Source organism: Diceros bicornis, chromosome 35 (genome assembly GCF_020826845.1).
Source record: "Diceros bicornis minor isolate mBicDic1 chromosome 35, mDicBic1.mat.cur, whole genome shotgun sequence".
NCBI lineage: Eukaryota > Metazoa > Chordata > Mammalia > Perissodactyla > Rhinocerotidae > Diceros > Diceros bicornis.
In genome coordinates this window covers 22054235-22070746 of record NC_080774.1, presented here as the reverse complement: position 1 = coordinate 22070746, position 16512 = coordinate 22054235, and the positions used below count along the sequence as shown (strand labels likewise).

Genomic DNA, 16512 nt, shown 5'->3' with positions numbered 1-16512 from the left:
TCACATTTATGAAAAACTGTCTCTGATAGATTAATGTTTTAGTGCTGTTTTTTCACTTCTTCCATCCTTTGTTTTGCGTCCCTTCAATATGTAAGAGGTTAATCTTAACCCTTATGCTCAGTTAATGACGCTCTCTATTCAGCATTTCTACCTATTTTTCTTAGATTCCAGGCACTTAAGCAAGCAGAGTGAAGTCACTACCAGTTGAGTAATCTTAGAACTTGAGAAGCAAAACTTTATTTATCTTCCTGTTTTCTCTTTTATTTACTTCCTCTCTCCTCCTCTTCTGAACTCTAGAAGTAGGTAAAATATGCTTTAGGTGTAATCAGATATGATACAACATGTACTTTATTATGGGGAAAATGTGCTGCTACTTTCTTGGGAAGAAGCCAGAGCAGGAAGAGGCTGTATTCCACCCTCATCTGGAAGAGGGCATCATCAGAAGTGTCATCACTCGCTACTTCACCTTCTCCCTTCCTCTGCTTCCTCTCTGTAACAGTGACCGAATCGTCACCGTTTACTAGGAGCAAGGTAAACCAATCCATTCCTAATCCCAGATTTTTTTTTTCAGAAAGAGACTTCTGAGGTATCCGTAAAACTACATAATTTCCAGCAATCTCTATTTAATACTGTGGTACTTTGAATGGAACCTTCTGGAAATGGACTCTGCCATTTTAGGAATTGGGCTAATTCTTCCTTCCTATTAAGCTCTCATCACACGTACATTACTAAGGTACATTTATACGGTCCTGCCTGAACTCACAGCCCAACACCACTCTTGAAAACCATCTCTAATCCTAAATGGAATAAACTTAAACCTGAATCATAGGGCCGGCCCCTTGGCTTAGCGGTTAAGTGCGCGTGCTCCGCTACTGGCGGCCCAGGTTCGGATCCCAGGCGCACACCGATGCACCGCTTCTCCGGCCATGCTGAGGCCGCGTCCCACATACGGCAGCTAGAAGGATGTGCAACTATGACATACAACTATCTACTAGGGCTTTGGGGAAAAAAAAAAAAGGAGGAGGATTGGCAATAGATGTTAGCTCAGAGCCAGTCTTCCTCAGCAAAAAGAGGAGGATTAGCACGGATGTTAGCTCAGGGCTGATCTTGCTCACAAAAAAACAAACAAACAAACAAACCCTGAATCATAACCCATCTTCTCAATGTCTGTAATTACAGATATTTGGGAGCAGCTTTCTGGGATTTTTCAGGCATACCAGACACATTAACCAGTCCTAGACTTGGCACATTCTCTAAACTTTTCACTTCATATCTCTGCATTTATATATAATCCTGAGGATAATATTAATCAAATAAAATAAATCTCTTTTTAGACTCGTGGATAGATTGGCAAACTTGAAGACATCCAAAGGTGGTTTTTACGTCTGGGGGGAGGGAGTAAAAAATTGTACTCAAAAAGCAACAGTGTGTAGATTGTTGCAGGTTTTTTCTTCCTCAGTCTTAATAAAATTCTCTATCTGCATCCAGTTTGTGATTCAGCTTGACAATAGCCATTTTTATTAAATATTGCAAATTAGAAACACCTGCCTGCTAAGCTATTCTAAGCACCTAATTGTAAATAGCAATAATAGAGAGTCCTTTTCAGAGCAAATGCCCTTGCTTTCTTCCTCAATTTTTGTCTGGGATTTCTGGAGGAGGCAATGCATTATGATGGAAATACTCAGATTTGCAGTCAGGTAGGGATTTAGATTTAAATCCCAACCTTGCTGTTTATTAGTTATTTGATTTTGGACCAGTTGGTTAATATTGTCTGTTTCCTTATCTGCAAAATGAAGGTAAAAAGTCCTAGTTCATAGGGCCTGGTGGGGATTTGGGATAATGTAAATAAAGCACCTGATATATCATAATTCATTGACTCTAAGATGCACATTTTTTCACATTTTAGTATTTCTGAAATCAGAATGATCTTACAATCAATAAGTAAGCATACTATCATTATTTAATTGCAACATTATTAATCCTTTATTTGTGGTATGTATGGTAAAGTGCTTCTTAAATTGATGGCAACTTTGATTTGATGAAATACGGTATGCCTGGCTCTCAATGAATAGTAGTCATACTTATTATTATGATATATTATATTTTTTCTAAGAAAGATTTTAATGGTACCCAGAAAGAATCTGTATTTTACTAATTTTCGTAGACTCTAACTTGGGGTACCATTATAATTCTTAGGAAAAATGGTTTTATAGCAAAAATAATAGTGGTTGCTCTTTATTTCATGTCTCGTGTGAACAATGCAAAGGTAAAAGGGAGGAAATTTCATAAGACTTAGCAAGAATGTGACTGATTGGATGAAGAGCAGCAGATAGAGGAACAAGGACAGATATAAGGGGCCATGAGTTCTGTGCAGACAGATACCAAGGTGGCAACCAAGAAACACCTATGTCTATGGATCCCATATTGTTGCAGCTGTTGGAAAGTTTTAGTGCACCAGAATTTTGCTTCCAGAGAACTAGAGGTTGAGAGTTATTGGTACTGCACATTCATTCTGGCATTCTTAACTTGGAGGATGGAGTTTTCTTCTTTTATATCCTTGCGTAGACTGGAAGTCCCAAGTTTGGTGCTTCAAGTGTTTGTTGAGCGCCTGCTATGTGGTAAGCATTATGCTAGACTCTGAAGTTACAGAGATGAATAAGACAACTCTTGGCTTCAAGAAGCCACCAGTCTGACTTATTTCATGCTATGCTCCTCTTCCCTTCACCCATATCTTTTCTTATTGCTTTAATAGAAAATATATGAATCATTCTTTTTGTTTTAGAACATGTTTCCTTTGAAACTTTAGTATATTTTCTGGTATTCACTTTCATCCAAAACAAGCAGACCACTGAAAAACAAATTTAAAAACTAACGTGATGAAGAATTTGATGACACTTGTAATTAGAAATTTTATCTATCAGTGTAACCTATATTTAATGTCAGTTTGGATATTTTTATAGTAAGCTAATATTTAAAAAAAATAATTTAGAATCTTAATTAAAAATTTAGTTTTTCTTTTTGTGTGTGTGTGTGTGTGTGTGTGAGGAAGATAGGCCCTGAGCTAACATCTGCCAATCCTCCTCTTTTTGCTGAGGAAGACTGGCCCTGGGCTAATATCCATGCCCATCTTCCTCTACTTTATATGGGATGCCGCCCCAGCATGGCCTGATAAGTGGTGTGCTGGTGCGTGCCCGTGATCTGAACCGGCGAACCCCAGGCCGCCGCAGCGGAGCGCGCACACTTAACCACTTGCGCCACCAGGCTGGCCCCAAAAATTTAGTTTTTCTTTAGTGGATATATTTTGTTCCTTTTTTAGATCTTGGTGTAATGTCTTCTTTCTTTGGGGATTCCCCAAAAGGAATGTCTATGTGCTTGCGTGCCCAAATAATTTCTGTGCAAAAGGAACAGTGACAAATGCCACACAAGGGAAATGACATTTTCAGGTTTTTAAATTAATATAATGAGAGAGGGGAAGGAAGGCACTAATATAGTGTGTTTAAATTTTAAATAAATGTATAAAACATATTAAATGAGTATAAATATATGACTTTAAAATTACTTACTTTACTCAGTTTTATTGGTTTTTAGCATCTATAATAACAGCTAGCAGTAATTGAATACTTGCTATGTTCCAGGCACAATTCTAAGGTCTTTAAATGTATGCTTATAACAATCCCATGAGATAGATGTCGTTACCCCCACTTTATAGATAAGGAAACAAGGACAGAGAGAGTCAGTAACTTCCTTAAGGGAACATAGCCAACAGAGACAGGATTCAAACCTAGACAGTTCTAATCACTATATTATCCTGGAATTGCTAAGTCCATTATTATTCAGGAGAATCACTAGCTTTTAGAAAAGTTACTAAAGTTTTATTCAAGTTGTTAAAGTTTGCCATTGAATTTGTCACTGAATAGCTAGCTGGCTTGGATTTTAGAGACAAAAGCAGTATGTATTTAGAATATTTTACAAACTTCATCTGTTAACATTGTCACATTAATTTTAAAGATAATATTTATTACTTAAAACTGTCAGAAATTAATTCTAAGTGTATCTCATATATAAGTAATTGGCATTAAAAACCATTAAATAAAAACTAGTGTAATTATAATTTCAGGAGTCTAATGAAGCTGGTCTTGGTTGCTGCTGAATATGAGGGCCAAAAGACAGGGAAAAAAATCAATGATAATTCTGAGCTTTTGATTGGTTGTTGTAGGAAATAGTGATAGTATTCACTTCTTTTTCTAATCACAGAAGTCACAAGAGTAAGGGAGAATTGGAAAAGGCAATGAAGGCTTGAGTTTGAGGTGACTGTGAGATGGCACAATGGAATGCTGGCAAAGCAGAGTGAAGAGGATACCAGCTGGGAGCCTGAAGACTTGGGCTCTAGTCCTGACTTTGGTGATTATTAGCAGGCTGACCTTCGGCCAAGGTACTTGAGATCTCTTGGCCTTAGTTTCTATAGCTAAGGACATTGAGGAGTGGTTTTCAAACTCTGCTCTAAAGATCCTACAGGGTGCCACAGATTCTCTTAGAGGTGCTTGGGGAGAAAAGAGGAACCTAGTCTAAGTTAACCTAAACAACTATACTTTTAATCACACGAATCACACGTATTTGTAATTTGGTTTGAACAAAGTTTGAAAACTGGTGAATTAGGTGATCTTTAAGGCCTTATCCAGCTCTAAAATTCTCTGTCTCTTGTTCTGAAATCTGAGTTTGGTATCATCCAATGGGGATAAAAATTGATTCTGCCAGCATGAGTGAAAGTATAGAGAGCTGAGATTGTGGGCCATTTATTCCTGAACAGTTAGAAGCTGCAAATTTCAGAAGGTCTCAGCCTGCATTCGGACCTGTCCTTTATAGTGGAGGGCCGTAACATACTCCTTCATGGATAGTAGCAGAAGTTCTCTCCTTAATTTCCTAGCATCTCTCCAGGATCCTTGAGGACTCTTTTCCATCCAATTGACAGATTTCTTGTTTAAATTGTTATCTGCTGGCCCCTGCAAATAAGCTCTCCTTTTCTTGGGCTTTCTTCCTTCCTAGAAATGTCTCCTCTGCCTCTTGTATGTGCACTTGCACACATATGTGTTTTCCATCTCTTTCCCTCTCCAAATTTATCCATTATATCCTGCCCAGCCAAACCCAGATTTTATGATTCAGTGTAAATACTGTCTTCAAAGGATGATTGACTACATTCCAACCCCCTACAGAGCAATGTTTTATAGCTCACTAAAATTCAGGTTGGCTGGCAAGTGTGGAATGGAACAGTTTTGATTGGGACTAAAACAGCATTATGATAGAATATGTCTCCTTACCCATGTCAAATTATTACATAAGAAACTTGAGTGAACTATGTCATTAAAAACTCATCTGAGATTAGGTTATCTGCCTGCCACTCCCTCAAATAAAACCGAAGATGTAGTGAAACTGAGAGTGGGAAATAAGTTTCCAAAAATAATCTTAACTGATTATTTTAAGTGAGTGAGGGAATTTACTTCCAAGCAAACTCAACTCCCTAATAGAACAACTAAGTCTCTAGGACTTTTACTTGATCATCTTTTTATGGCCAAAGAGCTATGTAGAATGGAGTCTTTTGTAAAAAACTTCCTAGATGGATAGCATGTGGCTACAGTGGAAGGTGTTAGGATGTAAAGGAGGCAGGAGAGCCCTTAAATAACCTGGAGATGTTAGGGAGCAACATTTCTTTCCTCTGATGTTCAGCATCAGCCTCACCATTTGCAGTCCTTCACAAGGAAGAAGCATGCACTCCTCCATTGGCTGCAACTTGGCAGTTACTTGTATTGCATCAAGTTTACATGGAGCATCAAATTTTTTAAAAAACGAAATCATTATAAATTCTGGCAGTTTTTATGTTATAATTAAAATGTCTAAGAGGATACCTCTGGGAAACTAAATGCAGTTTTACTATTTATAGAGCCAGGAGAGGTAGTGTTTCTTGCCAACTTTCATATCTTATGACCTATAAATTGCTCTTAATAGCTAATCTGTCATCCCAGCTTCTCATACAAGAAAGCTTGTTTCCTTATTAATCCGTTAATTTGCATCTGCAAAGGACATTTACAAATTCTTGGTTTGAAAACATTGCTGTATTAATGCTGGGCATTATAAATAATTTATCACCTGTGACAGCAACTCTTAGGTCTAGGTAATAGATCTTTCTGTTGTATTATTCTTCTAACCCTAATATAATTTTGATAAAAATATTTATTATGAAGGCTCGTCTGGCCCCACAGTATTAGAAAAGGCTGACAGGTTACCATGGAGAAGCTGTAACTATCACTAACCACTCTCTAAGCTCATAATAATAGATTCAAAACAATTCTTCCAGCTATGGTATAGTACATGGTAGAAGGAATTCAGATGTGCACAAATCACTCTCTTACATTTTCTGTAACAACTGCAAAATATTCCTCCAACTCTAGGTTTAGGCATTGGGACAGACTGATTAGATTGATTATAATAAACCTGATACCAATTATTGAGCATGTACAGTATGAAAATGATTTAAGACTATTAAAGACCATGTAATTAAAATTTTCCGTGTTTGTGTGGTATTTAAGTCTCTTCTTCAGGCTGTGAGTTCACAATCCTTAGATATACCATTTCAGGAAGGTTTCTCCCTACCAAGATCTTTAATATTCAGCTATTTTTTTGTTTGTGTTTTGTTGATTTATTTTTTTCTCTATTTTAATCCAAGAAGGATTTCTAGGAGGAGGAAACAAAACATGAAAGGGAAGAAATCAGAGTAATGAGAGGATTAGGGTCATATCCCAGGCTGAAGCCAGGGCAGAGTTTGCACATATTATGGGATTCTATCTGACTGTTAAAGGGAGGCTCTGCGTGAAGCCATAAGCTTCCTGGTGATCCATACAAAAAGGTAAATTTGACTACTTATAGGATTCACATTTTTCTTAAGATAAAACCATAGCAGCTGCTTGTTAGAAGCATTGACATCTGAAAGAAATTGTTCCATTGGTCCTTATAAAGATGACATTGGGTGATATCATGGATAATGTCCTCAGCAATATAAATTATGAATTTTTTGGATTTTCTTTGTCCAGTTGGTTTTGTGTGACTGTTGAGTGAGCAACTCTAGACATTCATGACCATCATCCAACCTTTAATACAGAATTACTTTATCAGCTTAGTTGCTGATTAAGGGTAGATTTTCAGGCTATAGTACACACATTAAATAGGGAGTGTATGTCATTTAAAACTGCAGGAAGTGTATAGACCCCACAGGACATGATGCAATTTTCTGTTTCTACAGGTCTATATTTGGGTGATTATTGACTCCCCCTAAATAGGCCTGCAATTTGGATAAATTACTACTAGGTAGACCTTTTTATCTGGGTTAATACAAGTTGTTAAAGATTAGCTAAATTTCTGATTATTGATTTATGCTCAGTATTGTATTGGTCAGGCTAGGGTAGGTCATGCTGCAATAACAATAAATCCCCAAATCTCAGTGGCTTAAAACAACAAAGGTTTACTTTTTGTGCCCACTCTGTATTCATTACAGGTCAGCCAGGGCTCTATTCTACATTGCCATAATTCTCACTTGAAGTTCAATGCTGATGGAGCAGTGTATAGCAAAGAGAAGAGAGAATGTTGTGAAGCATGCACTGGTTCCTAAACCTTTACCTGAATGTGATCACATTATTGGCCAAAGCAGGTCACATAGCTACTCACACCTGACTTCATGCTGGCAGGGATGTGTGATCTTACCTGCCTGGAAGGAGATAAGCCTAAGGAGATCATATTTGTGAACAGCCCTAAAACTACCCTAAATATCATTAGTGCTTAAAATATATCTTATTGTATTCTAATTAGTCATTATTTTAGTTAAGCATTTTGTTGTTGTTGTTATTACTGAGTACATGAAAGTACAAATCTGATGATATCGGTCCCCTACTTACACCTATGGCTGTTATTGCCCCTGGATAGATTCTGAATTCTTCATTAGAGGCTAAACTATGTGTCGTCAAATGAGCATGAGAGCTAGAGTATGATGTATGTGAATCTGACCTCTGGCTTTGCTATTAATTGTGTACTTTTAGGCATGTCGCTTTATTTCTTTGAGTCTAGTTTTATCTCACAAATGGATACAGTGATAATAACACATTTAGGAGGGTTGTTATAATGATCAAATGAGACAACATACGTGGATAATGCTTTAGATTTTACAAATTGATGGACAGACAGAACTTATCCAAACCTACCTTTCCAGACTCCGCTCCAGCCACTACCCCTACTCCTAGGTCTAGATGGCTTCTTGCTCTCTAATCATTAAACATTCTGTTATACTTCATGCCTTTCTCGTGCTGTTTCCATTTCCTAGAATTCCTACTCCCCAAATAAGGAAAACTCCAATTTATTTATTTTTTAATTAATAGATATCATTTTTTAGAGCAGTTTTAGATTTACAGTAAATTAAGCAGATAGTATAGAGAGTTGCCATATACCTTCTTTCTTCCCCACTCAGTTTCCCCTATTATTAAACATTTTGCATTAGTGTAGTACATTTGTTACAATTGACAAACCAATATTGATATATTATTATTAACTAAAGTTCATAGTTAACATTAGAGTTCACTCTTCATGTTGTAGAGCCTATGGGTTTTGACAAATGTGTAATGTCATACATCCACCATTATAGTATCATGCAGAGTAGTTTCACTGCCCTAAAAATCTCCTGTGCTGTACCTGTTCATCCTTACCCTCTCTGCAACCACTGATCTTTTTATTTTCTCTATAGTTTTGCCTTTTCCAGAATGTCGTCTAGTTGGAATCATACAATATGTAGCCTTTTCAGACTGGCTTCTTTCATTAAGCAATATACATTTAAGGTTCCCTTCCTGTCTCTTTGTGGCTCGATAGATCATTTCTTCTTAGTGCTGAATAATGTTCCATTGTAAGAATGTACGTTTATTTATCCATTCACCTACTGAAAGACATCTTAGTTGTTTCTAGTTTTTAGCAATGATGAATAAAGGTGTTACAAACGTTCATCTGCAGGTTTTTATATGGACATAAGTTTTCATTTCATTAAGGGAAATACCTGGGAGCACGGTTGCTGGATCATATGGCAAGAATATGTTTAGTTTTGTAAGAAACTACCCAACCATCTTCCAAAGTGGCTGTTTGATTTTGCATTTCCGCCAGCAATAAATGAGAGTTCCTGTTGCTCCGCATTCTTGCCAGAATTTGGTATTGTCAGTTTTTTGGATTTTAGCCATTCTAATAGATGTGTAGTGATATCTCATTGTTGTTTTAATTTGCAGTTCCTGGTGACATGTGATGTGGAATATCTTTTTGTCTGCTTATTTGAGGTATCAGTTCAGATCTTTTGCCCATTTTTAAATTGAGTTGTTTTCTTATTGTTGGGTTTTGAGATGTTTATTGTGTATTTTGAACACAAGTCCTTTGTCGAATATGTGTTTTGCAGATATTTTCTCCCAGCCTATGGCTTGTCTTTTCATTCTTTTCACAGTGTCTTTTGCAGAGCACAGTTTTTAATTTTAATGAACTCCACTTTATTGATTTTTTCTTTCATGGATCATGGCTTCGGTGTTATATCTAAAAACTCATTGCCAAACCCCAGGTCCCCTAGAAGTTTTCTTATGTTATCTTCTGGGAGTTTTATAGTTTTGCATTTTACATTTAAGTCTGTGATCCATTTTGAGTTAATTTGTGTGAAAGGTGTAAGATCTGTGTCTACATTCACTTTTTTTGCATGTGGATGTCCAGTTTTTCCAGCAACATTTGTTGAAAAGACTATCCTTTCTCCATTGAGTTACCTTTGCTCCTTTGTCAAAAATTAGTTAACTATGTTTATGTGAGTCTAGAGGATTTTCTTGAGTACATGAATGAATGAACAAATGAACCAATCAACCAAGAGACCCAAAACACTCCAATGTCTGTGTAAACTTTGACCACTTGAAGTAAAGTGCTTTTACCAACATTACATGTTGGATATACCAATGATTCTAAAATGCCCCTGGGAAAAGGGTAAATTTTCTTATGCCTGCATTTGAAGAAGAGTAATATGAGTAATATGCTTCAGCATATGAAGATGATAATACTTCCCCCACCATCAGTGGGGCAAGCTTCTTGTGTTATCTTTTTAGTTGTGGTGACATAACTTCATGTTCTATTTTCTGGTCATCTTCTACCACCTCTATGAAATGAATAAAGCTAAGTGTTATCTTGTTGGGGTAGAAAGAAAAACTAAAATCTAAAATTTTTTAAGCATCTTCTGTGTGCCAAGGACTGAACCAGGCTCTTTACAAGTACTACCTTATTTAGTACCTGTTGAGGCACTGTGAGGTATTAATATTCCCATTTTACAGATGAAGACACTGAGGCTCAGAGATGTTGCATAACTTGCACAATTCACATAGTTTGTCATTTGAACCCATGCATGCCTATTTCCAGAGACAGTTTCCAGACAATCCAGAGACTGTCCCTACTCTTCTACATTCCTCTGCCTCTTGGGTTGTAGGTGGTTAATCCAGGACCTTGGGTTTGTGGGCACTGAACTGGCAGGGAATAGAAGGTGTGTGTGGATTTTGGCAGTAAAGAAGAAAAGCTATATTTCTGGTACTAGCTACAAGTACATTTCCCCTTTTTTTAAACTACATGTAATAGTCAGCAGTTATATAGACTATTCTCTTTATGTGCATTTAATCCTCCCACAAAATAGAACTCTTATGAAAAATACATACAATAGCTAGATGTGAAGGAAAACATGTTTAAGTCTTCAAAATAATGCTTAATGGTAGTGTCATCAATGTGGTTCTAGTTTGGGTAGTTTAAACTTTCTGTATTTTGTGTCTCAAACTAAAAGTGCTTAAAGGTGGTCTGAAAAAATATGAGCAGATTTCCTACTCTAGCTCCATGTCCCATGAAACTGACGTGTCAGATGTAGTTCTTCTGCAAGTATTTGGGTCACAGAGCAAGGGGTGATGACTCCCGTGTGCTAAGTCTACAGCTGGAAATTATGCTTTGGCAAGTACATGAGTAATTTATATCTTGTAAAAAGAGAAAAGTATTATCTTATTCCAACCAGATAGTTTGTTAGCATAAGCGTTTGTGTGCATTTTAGTATTCAAATACAAATGTTCCAAAATGTTTCCACTGTGGGAAGCAGCTGCTGCTATTCTAGCACAAAAATCTCAAAGAGATTAATATACAAAGGCAGTGTGAACCTTAGTGACAAACGCAGCATCTGCTTGAGGTGGGTCCTGTGATTCCCAATAGATAGTGGGTCTTCAGATTCTTGTTAACAGCCTGAAACCATGTTTCAGATCTAAGCTTATTCTACAGGAACAGGAACAAAGACAAGTCGTTAATTTGTAATTCACTTAGCTGATAAATATCATCACATGTTATTTTCCCAGGGGCTGTAAAACACTGGACTTTATTTCCTGTGTCAACTGATAGGAATATAGATGTTTGGTCACAATGACTGATGTTTTCAGTTGCTATTAGTAGCTTCTGCTTGGTAGCAGAGCTCAGCCCAACCAGCTAGCAGTCATAAAACATCCATCCACACCTTAGTGATGCATTCACAGAGACTTTACAGTTTACTCAGGATACTCACATGCCCTGCTTTATCTGATCCCATCCTAGTCCTGGGAATTATGTACACTATCATTATCAGCACAATTTACAAATAAAGAAAACACAGGTGAAGAAGTGAAATGACTTATCAGGGTTACACAGCCTGGGCCTCTGACTCTAAATCCTATTCCATTCTTATACTACATCAAGCTGCCTCTCTCATTTCAGAGGCTCTGATGTGAACTTCATAAATTGTGTCATCCTTTCTAGAGATGCTGGTTTCCAGGATACCCGCTGTGAAGAGTCCCAGCCTGACAACACTGCCTGGTAACTGGAGGGTGCCAAGAAAAGCTAATCCAGTAGTCCTTCTCTCTTTCTCCCACACCTCAGAGGGGAAATTCTTAAATACTCCCTTTCCTTATGTTTGGAGAGCTTCAGCAAATGAGCTCCTGTGTCTCCCTGGCATTTAGAGAAATGAAGAACCAGAAGCAGAAGATTCCAGGGCCATCATTTGGAGTTGCCATAAACCAGAAGTCCCGAAGAACGGTGACGCCTGGGGTGTTACGCCAGCCCCAGGCCTTATACATCTATCCCCTGCAGTGTTCGAGGGCTCATTGCCTCCAACCACATCTATTATTTGGGATTATCTGTGAATTATTTATCGTTTACACATTTGACAGATGCTCATGGCTGAGTTTGAAAACAGTCAGTTCCGAGCTTACTGCTTGGGCCTAGAACATCTGTCTGGAAAATTGAGGCTCAGAGAAGTTAAGTTTCTAAGTAAAGGGCAGTGCAGTTTTGAACCAAGTGTGTTGGATTCTAAGTTACACTAGCTCCATAGTGAAAGAGCCATGTGTTTTACTTTGAGGGCAACAAAGATTTGTGGGTGGGAGGGTTTGTGGACTGTGTCCTGCTTCCTAGCCAGGCTTTGGTAGAGAAGAACCCCAGAGAGTGAGGTGAGGAGGGCCAACTACAGAACTGGGGGAAGGAGGCTGAGTCCCTGGGCCTGTAGCAAAGGAGGAGAAGGAGATTGTCAGGCGAAGGGAGGGGAGTTGTGACCTGTAGAAAGGCCCACGTACAATGTGCTGACATGAAATCCTAACCTCCAGTCTTGAAGTGGCTCCCAAAGTGGGACCCTGAGGCCAGTGCACGTCCAAGTGGCATGTTCTTTGGTGGCATCATTGTTGCTTCTGCCAGAATCACACTGCTACAGCATTGTGACTTTCATGGAATTGTTTCTGCTCTCTACCACTCAGAAAAAAAACAGTAAATTTCTGAGTATTATTTCCTCTCTATTTTTCTAAATCTTTTTGTTGAAACATCTGTGAAATGATAAAAAGCAACTTAAAACGATATGGAACCCTTTGCAAATACATAATTTGCAAGCATCGTAAAGATGGTCAGTGTCTCAGTTATTTTGATCAAGAACTGTGATTTCACAGGCAAAGAAATAGGGTAGCAAATCACTCACATCCATAAAATATTAATAAAAGTGTTCTGAAATGCACAGACATAGAACACATCTCATAAAGAAATTCTCCAGGTGGGACGGCCGTCCCTCGCTGTTATTCGCTAGCCTGGAGGTCCTCATGAAGATCACTTACCTACTTGTGACAGAGCGCACCCTTTGTTCTGCCAGAATCACATGTGCATGTGAGGAAGAGGAAGCATCATGAAGAAAGGGGGCTTCATGGCTCTAGCTGTAGGTACAGTATGAAGGAGAGGAAGGGTAGGCAAGCCTCCAAATTGTAGAATGACAAAGCCTAGAGTAACTTCCGTTTTATATCTCTGCAAAGGGTTTAGACACTAAAGACTAGAATCTAAGACTCTATGCACTTGGTAAGATTCTGGAACCTATGTAACATCTCCTTTGTTATTTTTGTTGTCCCTATTTGGTTAATTATTCTGTCATTAAGACCTTTAAGACAAAAAGAGCTCGTGTACTTTTCTTTAGATAAGAAATGCATGAGTGGCAAGCAGTGTGAGGGGACTAGGAAGATAGCATCTTTCTGCACAGAGGCTGGAGTCAGAAGAGCCTCTAAGCAAGAACAGCAAAGCTGGAAGAGCCAGTTCAGGTCTGAAAAGAGGTGGTGAGGCCCAGTGGAGACCACTCCATTCACCCATTGTTTTCCTCTAAACATCCAAATCTAAGCCCTCCACAGTAACCAGCACTGATGAAGTCATATTGAGGGAACAAAGATAAGAGAACAGGACCCTCCGGTAGTCCTGGGTCACAAAATTATCAATCATCATTCTAAACATCTCCCTTACCATTTGTTTTGAGAGAAGACAAGACTAGAGAAATGCCCAGGAGTGCAAAGAGCCAAGCATGGATTTCTCCTATGAATCTCCTATGCTATATCATATAAAGTAATTAATTTTGCTTTTCTTCAACATTTTCTTATACTACCGAGGTTAATAGCTATTAAAAGAGATATAATAATATTAGAAATGTCAATAAGTCTTTAAACTAACATGAAGGTTCTATGGAACACAACATGTTTCTATGAGATTAGGTGTTGAAAGTTACTGATTAATTATACCATTGCTGTTTGGATGTGCTCTTTTTCAGTTCTACATAGGTCTGTGGACCACTGATAGAAACACGTTAGGGATTGGATTGGATGGTTACAGGCAAACTCTGTAACAATTCATCTGCTGAAACAAACAAAAGCCATTTTCTGATGTGCTTTCATTTCTCTGCCTTATCCTTTCTCTCCAGGCAGCTTCATCAGCCTTGAGCAGTCTGGGCCACGTGTACACAGCCATTGGAGACTACCCTAATGCACTGGCCAGTCACAAACAGTGTGTTCTTCTCGCCAAGCAATCCAAAGATGAGCTTTCCGAAGCCCGAGAACTTGGCAACATGGGAGCTGTGTATATTGCTATGGGTGACTTTGAGAATGCCGTGCAGTGCCATGAGCAGCATCTGAAGATAGCCAAGGACCTGGGGAACAAGCGAGAAGAAGCCCGAGCCTACAGCAACCTGGGCAGTGCTTATCACTACAGGAGGAACTTTGACAAGGCCATGTCTTACCACAACTACGTGCTAGAGCTGGCACAGGAGTTGATGGAGAAGGCCATTGAGATGCGGGCCTATGCTGGCCTGGGCCATGCTGCCCGCTGCATGCAGGATTTGGAGAGGGCGAAACAGTACCATGAGCAGCAGCTGGGCATTGCTGAGGATCTCAAGGACCGGGCTGCAGAGGGGCGAGCATCTTCCAATCTGGGTAAGGACAGGATTGCTTCAAAGATGCAGGGTCAATGCCATGGGCTGGAAATAAGCTGGAGTAGCCTGCTGTCTTTTACTGGACTCAGTATGTTTATATTCAAAAGAATCTCCTCATTGCGTGTGTTGTATATTTCCTTCAGATATATTTCCTTGGAGCCTGCCTACTCTAAATCACACGATCCTTCCTGTCATCACAGTGCTCTAAGGATTAGAACTCTGAAATACTGGAAAAACAAAACACCCCAACCTTTTAATCTGTCTAGAGAGAAGAGCGACCAGATTTATCTAATTAGAGAGAAGGGGACTGAAATGAAGATATAAAGCTTTGTTTGGTTTAAATGAAAGAGAAGCTGCTAGGAGGTCATCAATGGAAGAGAATTTGAGAGGATTTTTGTTTAAAAGGATTTCTTTACTTGTTGACTTTAACCTCACAGGAAATGTATTTTTTCCTCAAAAGTATGTGTATTCACAAATGATATTGATAGTTTTAGTATAAATGCAAAATTATTTTTTGAAAGATCTATTTAAGTAAGATAGATTTGCAGTCACTGTTTTGATAGTACTTGGTTATAGTGAAGACATTTATAAATTTGGGGGAATTTATATGTAATGGTAAGAGACAAAAAGTATGTAACTGGCTACTTTTTAGAAGATATTGTTGTCTTGTCTCTGTACCCAAACAGATGTGGGTACATAATAAATGCAAGGAACAGATGTGTTTAGAAGTATAGGCTGAACTCATTCCTGTGTCTGGAGCCCCATGGTTTGTTCTATGTCCACAGGGACTCAAGGTGGGTAGAGGACAAGAAGAAGGTGACTTGATTGGTATTAGTGTGTGCTTATCAGATATTAGTAGCAGCAGAATGTAAAACTTAGCCCCCTTTTCTTATATAACCTACAAAACCAAGACACCCCCATCTCTATTTATATAATTTGAGCACTGCTCCTCCCCTCTGCTCTACTTCTCCTTATTGTAACCATATGTTTTGTGAATATGGTTGTTAGAAAAAGTCTGGCAAATCTCTGGAGCTTACTCTGAAGATGGTATTGAGATCTGAATGAGAGTCTAGACAGTCTGATAAGAACCATAGAAATAAGCTCTTTGTATTATATATTCATTCAACAGATTATAAGTATTTACTGAATCATTACTATGTGCTAAATCCTGGAATAGTTGCCTTAAGGGATAGAGAAGTTAACAAAAATCCTTGCCCTTAAAGAGCTTATAATTTAGTTGGGAAAATAAGACTAATACATAGGACAACAGTGGCCTCTGTATAAGACAGTGTCGTCAGTGCTGTTGTGTTGCCATGAAATTCCTAGAAGGGAAACCCTGAGGGCTGGGAATAGCCTGGAAAGCTTTTTGGAGGAGATTAGACCCAGGTTGACCTTGAAGAATAGTAAGATTTGGCCAGGAATGGGATGGCATTGATGGCAAGAAATATGTGAAAGAAGGTATGAGATGCAATAGGTTGGAGTATCTGAAGGATGGTGGTATGATTAGCCTCCAGGAGTGTGCTAGAGGATGGTAGAAGATTAGTATGAAAACTAGGCAAGGGATGTGCAAATGAACAGAACTCATGAAGGTTTTGAAATGTAGGAGTAAGAAGATAGACTAGATATTTAAGGAAGACAAGTCAAGCACTGGCACGTAAAATAGATTCGAGGGCTTGGAGCCTGGGGTTTAGATGGCC

At 38.5% G+C, this 16512-nt stretch overlaps 1 protein-coding gene across 3 annotated transcripts in view; it reads left to right on the top strand.

Annotated features, from left to right (window-relative positions):
* The window catches only part of TTC28 (tetratricopeptide repeat domain 28), a 600025-nt gene that overhangs the window by 410766 nt on the left and 172747 nt on the right, over positions 1 to 16512 (top strand). For all 3 annotated transcript variants that reach the window (XM_058531684.1, XM_058531683.1, XM_058531685.1), the window contains one exon: positions 14309 to 14816. In XM_058531684.1, coding sequence (XP_058387667.1) covers positions 14309 to 14816 — 508 coding nt within the window. The remainder of the gene's footprint in view (positions 1 to 14308; positions 14817 to 16512) is intronic.